Here is a 13,498-nt window from a genome sequence, read left to right on the forward strand (position 1 = left end):
TAGCAGGAAAGGCAGTGGTGGCAGGCACACTAGGCAGCTGGTCACGTCGTATCTGCAGGCCGGAAGCAGAGAGAGAGGGATGCTGTTGCTCTACCGCCTTTCTTTATTTTCCCTCTCAGTGTGGGATCCCAGTGCTGGGATGGTGCCACCCATTATCCAGGGTGGATCTGGTCTACCCTCCTCAGTTAACCTTTTTGGAAAAAGCCTCATAGATATACCCAGGAGTGTATTTCTAGGGCGATTTTAAATCCAGTCACTTTGACAGTAAAGATTAACCATCACCCACCTTTTCTTACTGTCCTTGCATTTCTACAAGATTTGGCAAACTGACTTTCTTACATTCCTATCAGAATTAATAGTACCTGACTGGTACGTGTGCGCCTTCCTTTGCCAGGCTTTTAACTAATATGAGCCCACACTTGGAGTAGGGGGCTTATTTTGAAAACAAAACAAAAAACCCCGAGAGTTATAAAATGATGGGAATGAGGAAAAAGTAATTAAATATTAGGTGTTTTTACAGATCTACAGAAAGGAAGGAAAAGAAAAACAAAGAAAACCTTAGTCTCTACTTTTTTTGTGCTTATAATTGTTATTCTGCTTTTTCCTGATGTGTACACACTAATAGTTTAAGTCATCTGTTTTCACAGTAACACTCTAGCTCATTGAAATCCTAAGTAGGCCCCAAGAAGGTCCTGTGTTTTATTTATCTTTACAAAGCGGAGTGATTTGATAGCATATTTGTGGTGGTGGGAGTGTTCTTTGTATGGGTAAGGTAGTATTTAGCTACTTGATTTGAGCATTTAAAAATAGAAGTAAAGAACTAATTTTTTTATCTGATTTTACTTAATTTAATGGCTACTGTGTTGGTGCAATAGTATCTAAAGGATGCTGAGTCCTTCAGGAAGAAGGAATAATAGATCTGAGTCCAAAAGAGGGTCTCCTTAGTCACAAAGAGTTCCTTGGCCATTTCAGTCTGCTTACATGCACATCATGTTACAAACAGTGTATTGACTTCAGGATTTGTAACTCAGGCTTCAGAGAGGTATGTACTGTGTGGTCCTTTTTATAGCCTCAGTGTTAAGTCTGGAACACCAAGAAAATGTTTAAGGGGAGATCATTATTGTTTAAAAACTAAGTTATAAATAGATTTCTAGCAGAAAAAAAAAATCTCTTTCCAGTATAGCATATACTGAATATTTTATAACTCTTAAATATTAATAGCATGTAACTGGACAACTACTATCTAAGAAAATCCTGTGATAATAACATTTTATTCATAGTCTAGACAGAGAAATACATAACATTTAAATCAGTATTAGTGGTTTATTTTTTAAGAAAAGACAAGGTATTCTTTAATGATGTATCTATAAGTAAGATTCAGGGCCTCTGCAAACCAGAGCATCCTTGTTCTGGTGTTTCTCTATGAACCCTTGTAAAAGCATGTTAAAAACAAGTTTCTTGATAAAGAAAATGGGAAAAAATATTTCTATTGTCGGCTGTTCTCAAACATTCTCAGTATGCATTCACCATATTGGGCACCAGAAGTCCTGAGGTGAAAAAGTGAGAAATGTGTTTAATGTTGTTGAACCTATTATTTCCCTGATGAAATGAAGGGAAACTGTACTAGTTCTTTTGTGGCTTTGATTGTTCAGGCAGCATCTCCAGTATGATAACACACTCCTGTAATCCCAGGTATGATTACACACTCCCGTAATCCCAGGTCCTGGAGTGGGAGGTAGAGGCAGGAGAATCAGGAATTCTAGGCTAGCCTCTGCTACCTATAGTTTTGATTCCAGCAGCCTGGACTATATATCAGACCCTTATTCATATAATAAGGAAGTTTTGGGTCAGGTATTTATGTCTGTATTCCCAGAATCTGGAAGGCAGAGGCAAAGGGATTTGAAGGCCATATTTGTCTATATAGAGAGCTTGGGAATAGACTAGGCTATGTGGTTCCCTATTTTAAAACAACAAAAATGAAGACAGACTAAAGAAGCCCATGCTGGCCATGATATCTGTGTAGCCAATGTTGGCCTTGAATGTTTGATCCTCCTGCTTTCACCTCCCAGATGCTAGAATTATAAGTAGTCCTACCATGCAGGACTAGCATGCTGATTAAATGCTGGGAAGAATTTAAAAGAGACAGGGTAGTCCCTCATGAGAGTTCTGAAAAATTTCTGCAAAGTACAGTCATCCTTTGATATTTGTAAAGTATTGATTCTACAACTTCCACACAGAAATCCAAGTCTGGAGATGCTTAAGTACCTTCTCTAAAATTGTCTAGCAGGCATATAATCCACGTACCCTTCCATGTTCTGTAAAGAACCTCTGGGTTACTTGCAATGCTGAATATAGTGTACATATTCTTAAGTAGCTATGTGTGGAATTATTTTAAAAAGAAAAATGTCTGTCTGTATTTGTTAGAGATGCAGATTTTTATACTTTAGAAATTCGGCCGATTGAATCCCTGGTTAGGGAACCCAGAGATACAGGGAATCTATTATATTTAATGGGCAACCTTAAAAACAGGGAATTTAAATCTGCAACAATTGCAGTTACTTCAGGGGTCAGTCAGTTCTTCATTATTTAGTGTTTCAGTCATCTCTTCCACACTTTCAACCAGGAATACTTGTAGAGAATGAGGATAAAATTGGGCTGGCAAGATGGGCTCAGTGGGTAAAAGCAGTAGCCACTTCGCCTGAAGACCTGAGTTAATTCCTGAACTCACATGGCGGAAGAAGAGAACCTCTGACCTCCACATGTTCTGTGCGTGCCCTCAGGAGGATGCATACACACGTACATGCATGTAAATGTGGTTGAAATGAAGACTAAATATCTGTTGTTACAAACACTTAGCCAGACCTGATAATGAGACTGTCTGAGTGCTGCTCTTGTCTTACTCCGCAGGCACCTCTGTGGGCCTACATCGCCTGTGCTTGCGGCCTTTTCATTTACCAGTCACTGGATGCTATAGACGGGAAACAGGCCAGAAGAACTAACAGTAGCTCTCCTTTGGGAGAACTTTTTGATCATGGCTGTGACTCACTATCAACAGGTATTGTTGCTTTTTAATGCTGAGAATTATTAACTGATATAAACAGTTTGATAATCAGTGTTGTAATAAACAAATTTAGTTAGTTCTCAAGCAGATGATTTTTATATTAAATTTTAGTGAGTTTTTTGGAGACTTATAGTTCTGGTTAGTGCTTATTCATTGTTGGCATTATTGGGAAACTTAATTACTTGGTTTGTTTTATTTATTTATTTATTTATTTATTTATTTTTGTTTTTTTGGGTTTTTTTCTTCTTTTTTTCCAGTGCTTGGGGTTCACACTCAGGGCCTTGCATATGCTCACTAGGCAAGCCTGCTACCTCTACTGCCATCTCTGTTCCAGGACCTTTTCTTTTTAAAATATTAGAGTGTAATTATCATTATCACAGATCCCATAGTCTTAGGTAAAAGCACAAAAGTGGATGAGTGTTAGTCCATGCCCTTGTCTGTAAATGGATTCTAAGTGTAGATAGTTAGGAGAACATTACACACTTGAATTAAAATATGCAGTAAGGGCTGGGATAAAAAATGATATGATCAAGCCTGGAGAAGTGACAAGCAGCGCGAGGATTACAGCTAACAATAAATGCTGTGCTGTGTGTTGCTAACTTACTAAGGATAGATTTTAGGTGTTCCACCACAATGGTGACACACAGATTAAATTTCTTAATTCACAATATGTACACGCATCAAAACACCCTATTGTACAATTTTTTAAAAAGCTAGAAGAAAAACTGCTGGCAGTGGTTTTTGTTAGCAGAGTTGAAGTGTAGGTAATATTTTTTGTTTTGTTTCTGACTCTCTGCTTAAGTGGCTTATGCTTTTCTGGGGAGGTGGTGTTTGCCTGTTTTGTGTTCTAAATCAAGTGTGTGTGTGTGTGTGTGTGTGTGTGTGTGTGTAGCCCTGTACGGCTGCTTTCAGATGCCAGAATTGAAAATCAGACCCCTGCCTCGAGGTTGTGACCACTGAACCATCTCTAAAGTCCCTGTTTGTATTTTATTTCATTTTTTGAGAAGTGACCTCCCCGTGTAACTAAGGCTGGCTTTGAACTCTCCCTGCCTCAGTTTCCTGAGTGCTGAGATAGGTATGCGCTTGATAGCAGCTGCAGCACCCTGAGAACTTTTACTCCTCAGTACTACTGTCTAGGGAGAATTCTCAGAAGCACGTCAAAGTGTCTTACTGCTTTGAAGAACTTTGCTCCAGCTTAGTGATCTAAAAATCATGAAAATGTGAAATGAAATAAGACATTGAAATTATGATGTAAAAATTGCATAAATATCACATAACTGAAAGGAGATCATCCTTGTCTCATCTGGAGTGATTTTCAGCTCTACTGATGCCATTCAGTTCTCATCGTCGTTTTTCTTCTGCAGTTTTTGTGGTTCTTGGAACATGTATTGCAGTGCAACTTGGGACAAATCCTGACTGGATGTTTTTTTGTTGTTTTGCTGGGACATTCATGTTCTACTGTGCACACTGGCAAACATACGTTTCTGGAACATTGCGATTTGGAATGTAAGTAATACTTAATGGTGATTTTGTTGCTGTTTTCAAATATGGAAAATATTGCTTATAGATAATAAGTATTAAGAATTGATCAAATCACTAAACTAACTTAAGTTTTTAAAGTAAACTATTTAAAATTATTTTCTCTTTGTCTTCTTTCTCCTGTATTCCTTCGGGAACGAAGTACCAGAATCATCCAGTAAGCATTTCGAAAGGATAATAAAAAGCAATAGGCCTCACTCATCTTCACAAGTCTTTCCAAATTTACATTTTTATTCAACTGTCTCTTTTACCTTAATTCCATGTCTTATTTTGACATATAAAAATTATTTTCAGAAAAGAGTTTCTGAACTGGAGTGATAGATCAGTGGTTAAGAGCATACCTGCTCTTACAGAATACCTGAGTTCAGTTCCTAGCACTTAACTCTAAGTCAGCTCCATCAAGTCTGAACCTCTTTTCTGGTAAATCATCACATGATTAAAAATAGAGTTTTGGTTTTTGTTTTCAGAAATGGGAGTGTTTTTGAAAGCAAGAAACAAGCCTTTTCTTTAAATACCGTGATTTAATTATGTTTTAGTATTTTATATTGTTTATTTACAATTCTTCAAAAGAATAATCTTTTAACAATTTGTTTGATAGTACAATGTTTTTTCTGCCAACAAAATAGCTGAGAATTTACAAATGAAATACATACAAACATTTTGACCTGAATGGAGAGTTTCTACCTGCTGATCGGTACTTTTCATACTGATTAGTGTAAACTAATTTGAGAATGTGATTAAGGATGGCATTCGCCATCTAAGCTTTGTTTTTGTTTGTTTGTTTTGTGAGATTTATTTTTATTTGGTTTGTATGGATGTTCTGCTGCATATATATCAGTGTATCACATGCATTCAGTGTCTTCAGAGACAGAAAGAGACATCGGGTCCCTTAGAACTGTAGTTAAAGATAGTCGTGAGACACCTTGGTGCTAAGTGAACCATCCTCCAGCCCCACCATCTGGTTTTTAATTAATTATTATAGTATTTATTCTTTCCTTTTGGTTTGGGATAAATATAATTTTTTTAAAGAAAAGGCTATATTCAAGAAATGTCAATAAAAATTATCTGACCACAACACATTTTAACATAGTCCCTGAATCCCTAATAGGTATGTATGTATGTATGTATGTATGTATGTATGTATGTATGTATGTATGTATGTATGTATTTCCTTACTTACTTAGATCACCAGCAAGAATTGTTTTAATAGACCTCAAAAGGGCTTAAAACTACTTGGAAATTCACTTGCGTACCATATACTCCATTCACATAATTTTTGCTAAATATTTAAAAATAGAACTTAAGGACCATTGAGATAACTAAACAAGTAAAGGCACAAACATGCAGTAAGAGTAAATTCTTCCACAACTTTTAAATAGAACTTAATAAAATACATGGTTACTAATATTTTTGGTGTTAAATTTTTAGAAGAAATCTCTGAATAATTTCAAAGCAAAAGATTTAGAGAGTATGTTTAAAGTCTTTTAAGGTCTGTTAGAAGGCAGTGGCATGAGTGTCCATGTTGAAATTTTGTCAGTGTCTTCTTCGGTCATATGTGAAGTGATCCATACTCAGGAAATGGCAGCCTTCTAATGTAAAGAAAGCAGTGATTGAATGTTTATAGTTGCTTTGTTTTCAGTAATGTTTTCATGACTTTTGTCTTATAATATTTTCATATTCATCTGCTTTAGGTAAAGCCACAAAATGTTAAAAATTCTAAGATCATTTGATTTTCATAATTCCGTTGTAAGTTTAAGTGCTGCTGGGTTCTCAGAAATGCCATGATGTTTAGGAACTGAAGAGAGAGGGAAAGAAGCATGAAAGAAAGAAAGAAAGAAACAAAACAAAAGCAGTAGTAGGGGTTGGGGATTTAGCTCAGTGATAGAGTGCTTGCCTAGTGCACAAGGCCCTGTTCGATCCCCAGCTCCAAAAAAAAAAAAAAAAAAAAAAAAAAAAAGTAGTAGACAGTAGTTGTAGGAACAGTTTAATATCACAGCTTTATATCTTTCAGTCTTAGGATTGCCTGTGATAAAGTTCTTACTTGGAAAACTGTGCAGTCCCATGTAGTTAGATCATAAGATGACTGTAAGGGAGTAGCAGGGATAAGACTGACACAGACTCAGAAAATCTTTTGCTTTTTCTACTCTGCCAAGAAATTTGCCTTTTATCCTCATCTGCAAGGAACTTTTGTAAGACCTAAAGCTAGGAAATGACAAGAAATACCTTTAGAAAGGTCTAGCAATGTGACAGAGAGTAAACTAAGGTTATCTATAACAAAAGCAAAAGGCCCCTTAGTAAAGGTCAGCATAATTAACCTGAGGTGCTGCAAAGCCTGTACTAATACAGGGGCAATGTTCTTGTAGGCAAAGGGATGGGTGCGAGAAAGACTTAGGGGGTAGACACTATAGGATATAGTCTTTATCTAGGTGTAGGGAATGAATAAAAGTGCAGGTACTACACTGATATCTCCACAACTTCCCTTCACTGGGAGGTTGCATGGAAAGTTGGACAAAGGCACTTTAGGAGAAAAAAACCTATTTAAGTGGTGAATTCTATCCAGAAAAATGCCTGTAAGGAATGTTGTTATTATAAGTAGTATAAGAATAGTAGAAAACTTACGGAGAGGGCTTGGAAAGGGGGCTGAAGAACCAAAATGGGAGGATTTTCATTGGGATGAAAAGCCAGGAGATTCATGAATTTCAAGAATAAATGATGCTTGGAGCTGCCAGGATTCAAAATGAGAATAAAAACGTGTATTCTGAATTTGGCAGTGTGAATGGTCCATATTATTTCTGTGTAGTGATGAGGTAAGGACTAGATTGTAGCAGGATAAGTAAGGTAACGTTTCATTACAATCTCCATCACATTATTCATAAAATGCACACACACACACACATTGAGCATGCCGTAGAAATCACTAGAAAATAGATTGAAATTCCTGGGAAACAGGAAATAAGAGTGGTTTATGGAGCAAGATAGGTTGAGATGCAAGACTGTATATCCTTGGATAGCATATAACTGAGTGGTGGAAAGCTTGTCTAGTACACCTGAAGTTCCAGGTTCAATCCCTAATAGTAAAATTAATTTAAGTTAGTAATACTTGGTAGTATCAAGGCCAAAGCAAATACAACACCTACATTTAAATCAGCTATCATAAGGAAAATTGTACATTTTGAAGTAATCCTGAAATCCCTTCATGTAGTAGTAAAAATGAACTACTACAGCATGCATGGGAAAATACCATTAGTACTTTACACATAACTAGCTACTTAATAAAAAAAATAAAAAAGGAAAACAAAACAGTGCACTAGAGGATAGAGAATACATAAATCCACCCTGCTCCCCGGAACTACTAGAGTTCACAAGAGTTCACATGTTCTTCTCATGACCATATATAGTTAAGCGTAAGATAGATTAAATTCAGCCGACTTTGTATACATGAAAGAGAAAACATTCTTTTTGCCTAGCAGTGGTTTAAGTAAAGACATTTTTAGATATAGCTTCTTTCTAGGTTTTCTTAGGGAAAATGAAAGCCATCTTCACTTGAGAAATACTACTTTTGAACACTTTAATTTGAATTGTTTTAGTGCCATTTATTCATGGGTAAAAGGGGTCCTGAACATTTCTACTTTACATGTAATAAATTCAGATGTTTATCCTCTCAGTATTCTAATACAACAGAATGTCAAATAAGAAGCTTGGGGAGATGGACATGGTGGTGCACGCCAGAACTTTGGTAGCTGAGGGAGGAATATTGGAAGCCCAGAGACAGCCTGGGCTACACAGGGAGAACCTTTCTCAGAAAGTAAAGAAAAAGACATTTTTGTTCTTCTTGGTCTCATTGTTTTTAGTTCCTATTTTAAGTTCATAGTATCTTGGACAAATGGAGGAAACATTTCATTCATAAAGGCTAAAGAGATGGGTCAATAGTTGAAAGTGTGTGCTGTTCTTTCAGAGGACCAAGCTTTGGTTCCCAGCACTCTCTCCTGGCAGCCACAGCCACCTCTTCTCCATCTCTGTGGAATCCGACACCTTGTGGCCTGTAAATGTAATAGACCATCCTCTGTGGCTAACACTTTCCGTTTAAATCCAGCTCTTCTAGGAGAGTATTCTTTGCATGCACAGCTCTGAAGCTGATGGGCTGCAGCTTTCAGTACTTTGCTGTAGAGCTAAAACCTCCTTCCCCAGAAAACGTTAGTGACTCTGACATCTGCACAGACCCTTGTCACACCGTCCATGTAGACTGAGTCGATGCTGCTCCAGCCCTTTACTGCCTTGTTAGGAAGGATTGGAGAAAGATAGAAAGTCAGAGGACTCAATAGAAAAGCCGGTGTGTTGAAAGAAGAAATGTGTTATGAGTTGACATAGAAACACAGAAATACAAAGTCTCTTCAAGTGACCTGGAGTTGGGTAGTGCCAGATGCAACAGACATGCTGAAAGTGAATAGAATTCATTCTGTATCCTGAGACAGAGGAGTATTGTGTGCTGTGAGATATATTGTATTCCTCTTTCATTTATAACAGCATTGTTTTTCAAAAGAGAACTATTGTGATTTGAAGCTCATTTGTAATCAATCATCTTTAAATGACTATGGTTGAAATTACATGAAAGTTCTTATTTCTGTTCATTAGTCTTAAACACTCTATATCTAGGTGGTTTGTTTTTTACATTGATATCATACAGGCATATATGTAGAATTAATTTTGTTTATTTAGTTATCGAGATAAACTCTTATTGTGTGGCCCTTACTACACTGGCTGGCCTAGAACTCATGACCAGGCTGGACTCAAAGTCTGAGATTTACATGCCCTTCTTCCTGATTTCTGGGATTAAAGGTGTATGCTGTCATGCCCAGCAAAATCATTTTTAAATGAAATATGCTTATAAATAATTTAAGTTGAGATTAGCTTAAATGCCCAACAAAAGGAAGGGAGAACCTGTATAGACCATATCCAGAGGTTAGGGAAGGCCCCTGGTTGGGGGAATGGGGCCAGCCACTCATCTCCAAATTTTTCACCCAGAATTGCTCCTGTCTAAAGGAAATACAGGGACAAAGTATAGAGCAGAGACTGAAAGAAAGGCCATCCAGACACTGCCCTACCTGGGAATCCATCCCACATACAGACACCAAACCCAGACACTATTGTGGATGCCAAAACGTGCTTGCTGACGGGAGCCTGATATAGCTGTCTCCTGAGAGGCTCTGCCAGAGCATGACAAATACAGATGCAGATGCTTGCAGTCAACCATTGAACTGAGAATGGGGTCCCTAATGGAGGAGTTAGGGGAAGGACCGACTGAGCTGAAGGAGTTTGCAACCCCATAGGAAGAACAACAATACCAACCAACCAGACCCCCACCCCCACCCCAGAGATCCCAGGGACTAAACCACCAACCAAAACGTACACATGGAGAGACCCATGGCTCTAGCTGCATGCATATGTAGCAGAGGATGGTCTTATCTGGCATCAATGGGAGGAGAGGCCTTTGGTCCTGGGGAGGCCCAATGCCCCAGTGTAGGAGAATGCCAGGGTGGTGAGGTGGGAATGGGTGGGAAGTTCTGGGAGCATCCTCATAGAAGCAGGGGGAAGGGGGATGGGATAGGGGGTTTGCAGAGAGTAACCGGGAAAGGGGGATAACATTTGAAATGTAAATAAATAAAATATCCAATTAAAAAATTTAAAATACATAGAAAAGGAAAACACTATATTTATGCCAAAAATTGGCCTTAAAAAAAAAAAATCTCCCACCCTATACAGGCAGAACCCTTGGGTTTTTTTATTTGTTTGTTTGTTATTGTTGTTGTTGCTGCTGTTTGGAGATAGGGTCTCTCTCTATCTAGTCCATGCTGTCCTAGACCTCACTGTGAGTAGGCAGACCTTAAACTCATGGCCATCCTTTTGGTTCAGCATCCCAAGTGCTGGGATTACAGAAGTGCAGCACCACACTTGGTGGAACATTTGCTAAATTATTTTTAGCAGACAAAGACGTAAAAACTTCAGAGTACGAGTTGGGGTTATAAGTTGAACTCAGGACATGCTTTTTATTTTCTATTGCTGAAATAAGGCCATTAACTAAAACAACTTTTGGAGAAAAGGGTTTATTTCATTTTATAGTTCAGTCCATTATGAAGGCAAGGCCAAGCAGGGACCTGGCGACAGAGGCTAAAGCAGAAGCAATTAGGGAGTGTTCTTACTGACTTGCTCTCCATGGCTGTTCAGCCTGCTTTCTTACACAGTTCAGGACTGCCTTACCAGGGGAGTATTCACCCTCCGGGCTGTACTACATCAATCACTAATCAAGAAAATGCTGCACAGTCTTGTCTAGACTGGCCAATCTGATGGAGGCCTTTTATCAGTTGAGTTTCCCTGTTTTCAGATGACACTAACTTGTTTCAAGTTGACAAAAAACTAAAAAACACAGGGCAGTACATTTTGATCTTCATGTTCCAGAATTTTTTGTTTGTGTGTTTGTTTGGTTTCTGGTTTGCATGCTAGGGATTGAACTCAGAGCCTTCTCATGCTAGGTAAGTGCTCTTTTCCTGAGCTACATTGTCAGCCCTAATTGGGGTCTTATGTTAGATGGTCTCACCACCTATAAAGTTTGAATATATTCATTTTATTATATTACTTGTAGTGAACTTAGAACTAAGTGGAATATTGCTTTCCATAGCACCTTTATTGCACTTTTCAGTCTGTATTACTAAGATTTTACATTTATTTTAACTACAAATGATAACCATAAAACATTTATTTCTATTAAATAAATTTACAACTATAAAGGAAGGCTACTGATTTGTTTGAGTTAATTTTATACCCAGCCACTTTGACGTTGCTTATCAGCTGTAGAAGTTATCTGGTAGAATTTTTGGGGTCTCATATATACTATGATATCATCTGGAAATAGTGATCCAGCTTGCCTATTTGATTTTTTTCTCCATCCAGAATAGGTCTTCATTATATTATTGTTTCTCATTTTTTATTTCCCACATGGACCTACCTAAATGTTTAGAGATAGAAGAGCTAGGAAAATTGGGTGCCAGTGGGGTGGAATGTAAGTCAGTTGGGGTAGTGCTTGCCTAAGCGTGCACAAAATTCTCGGTTCTATCTCCAACCTGGGCACCATTTCCAACCTGAGAAACAGGATTAATAGGGCCTGGTTATAAGCTCTCTGGAAGGTAAGGGTTGGGATAAATACAGATTTTGAGACCAGCTGAGATAAGGATTTTGATTTTTTCTTTTCTAAGTGTTTTCTGAGGTGCTACAAGCACAGAATTACAACATTAGGTAAGTAAGGTAGGTAGATTAAGGCCACCTATGACACATAGAAGTTTCTAGGCTGCCTTAAGCTCTAAAGACTCTAGCTCTGAAATAAAGAAGTAAATAAAGAAGCAAAGGGACTGAAGATGTACTACTAGCTCCATGGTAAACTGCTTCCTAACTTGCACAAGGAAGGACCATGGTTTGATTCCAAAATTGGGTGTAATAAACTATTCTGGGGAAAGATGAATAACTTACATATCACAAACTGTTATTTAAATTCCTTTATATCTCATTAAATAATGTCCTAGATTCAATTCAAATATACTTTTTAGGTATCTCTATTTCAACTCAGAAATAAAAATGAAACTTTCAGAATTTAGGGGCTAGGAATGTAGCTATCTCCAAGAAGGTCTGCATGGTTTCTATTTCTAGAAGGACCTATGATGTAATGAAATTGCATAATAAGTAACATTTGCCACTCGTCAGTAATCGACTATATTCTTAGTACTAGTTACAAGTCATTTTAGTGTGTTAAAGTTCAATCTTTTAAACTACTAATGTGATTTGAATAAGAAATATTTGTGTATGTACAAGGATATCATAAGAGCACATAAATTGTGTCATTTAGTCTGAATGTCTTTGTAAAAGGAATGCTTCCTTTGAAGTCTAGTTTTTGCTACCTGTTTTAATAGGGCTCATTAGAAAAATATCTGAGTAAAGTTATCTTGAAATGTTTGTTTCCTTATACATAGATTGGATGTTACAGAGTCCCAGATCCTAATTATATTATTCCAGCTTCTCTCAGGAACCGTGGGGCCTTGGTTCTGGAACTTCACGGTAACTGCTAGAATATTAATGCAGTCTAATGAACAATGGCGTGAATTCAATTAAGACAGCACCTTTGTCATGCACACAATAACTGAAGAAATGAAAATTCAAATGTTTCTGGTGGTATTTTACAGATAAATGTTATTAGAAAATAAATTATTTTAAAATAATAGGGCAATAAAAATCCACTATATATATATATACATTATATATATATGTGTGTGTGTATGTGTATATATACATATATGTTTATATAAAACATATACACACACACATATATATAAAACGAAACTTTTCAGAAAGCACTATTTCTGATGTGGATGACAATTTGGTATCCATTTATCTATAGGACTTAATGTTGTTGACAATCTATGTAATATTTTTAAAAACAAGTACCTTTCCACCATTTTTATCTTTTATCATCTTTATCTTTTCTTTCATATATATGAAAGAAATATATGCATTTGATCGATTATTTATACATATATTACTATTTGGAAACAGCAAGCAGAGTTTTGTTTTTTACATAATTAAGTGACCTCCTTATTCATTTAGAAAACATTCTGCTTAGTTTCTTAACTTCTTAGCATGTTCTTTCACTACTGTAGTTCTGCTTGGATCAACAATCTTAGTGTAAATAAAACAAACAAAATAAGTCAACTTAGGCTGGAAGCTAGACTTATAGTCTCAATTCTGTTTCTTCTAATTTTTTCCTCTCTTGTGATTTTGAAATTACTCTCAACCCTTTTGTTACTGTAGCCATCCTTTGAATGCCTTCCCTTTATCCTTCTTTCCCCCAATAGATCC

The 13,498-nt window shown here is 37.0% G+C and overlaps 1 protein-coding gene across 4 annotated transcripts in view; it reads left to right on the top strand.

The window, feature by feature from the left end:
- The window catches only part of Cept1 (choline/ethanolamine phosphotransferase 1), a 39,687-nt gene that overhangs the window by 11,044 nt on the left and 15,145 nt on the right, over nucleotides 1-13,498 (top strand). For 2 of the 4 annotated variants that reach the window (XM_032897545.1, XM_032897547.1), the window contains exons 3-5: nucleotides 2,908-3,055; nucleotides 4,426-4,567; nucleotides 12,616-12,700. In XM_032897545.1, the coding sequence (XP_032753436.1) occupies nucleotides 2,908-3,055; nucleotides 4,426-4,567; nucleotides 12,616-12,700 (375 nt within the window). The remainder of the gene's footprint in view (nucleotides 1-2,907; nucleotides 3,056-4,425; nucleotides 4,568-12,615; nucleotides 12,701-13,498) is intronic. The other 2 variants (XM_032897546.1, XM_032897548.1) reach the window with 1 other exon arrangement.

Source organism: Rattus rattus, chromosome 3 (genome assembly GCF_011064425.1).
Source record: "Rattus rattus isolate New Zealand chromosome 3, Rrattus_CSIRO_v1, whole genome shotgun sequence".
Classification (NCBI taxonomy): Eukaryota; Metazoa; Chordata; class Mammalia; order Rodentia; family Muridae; genus Rattus; species Rattus rattus.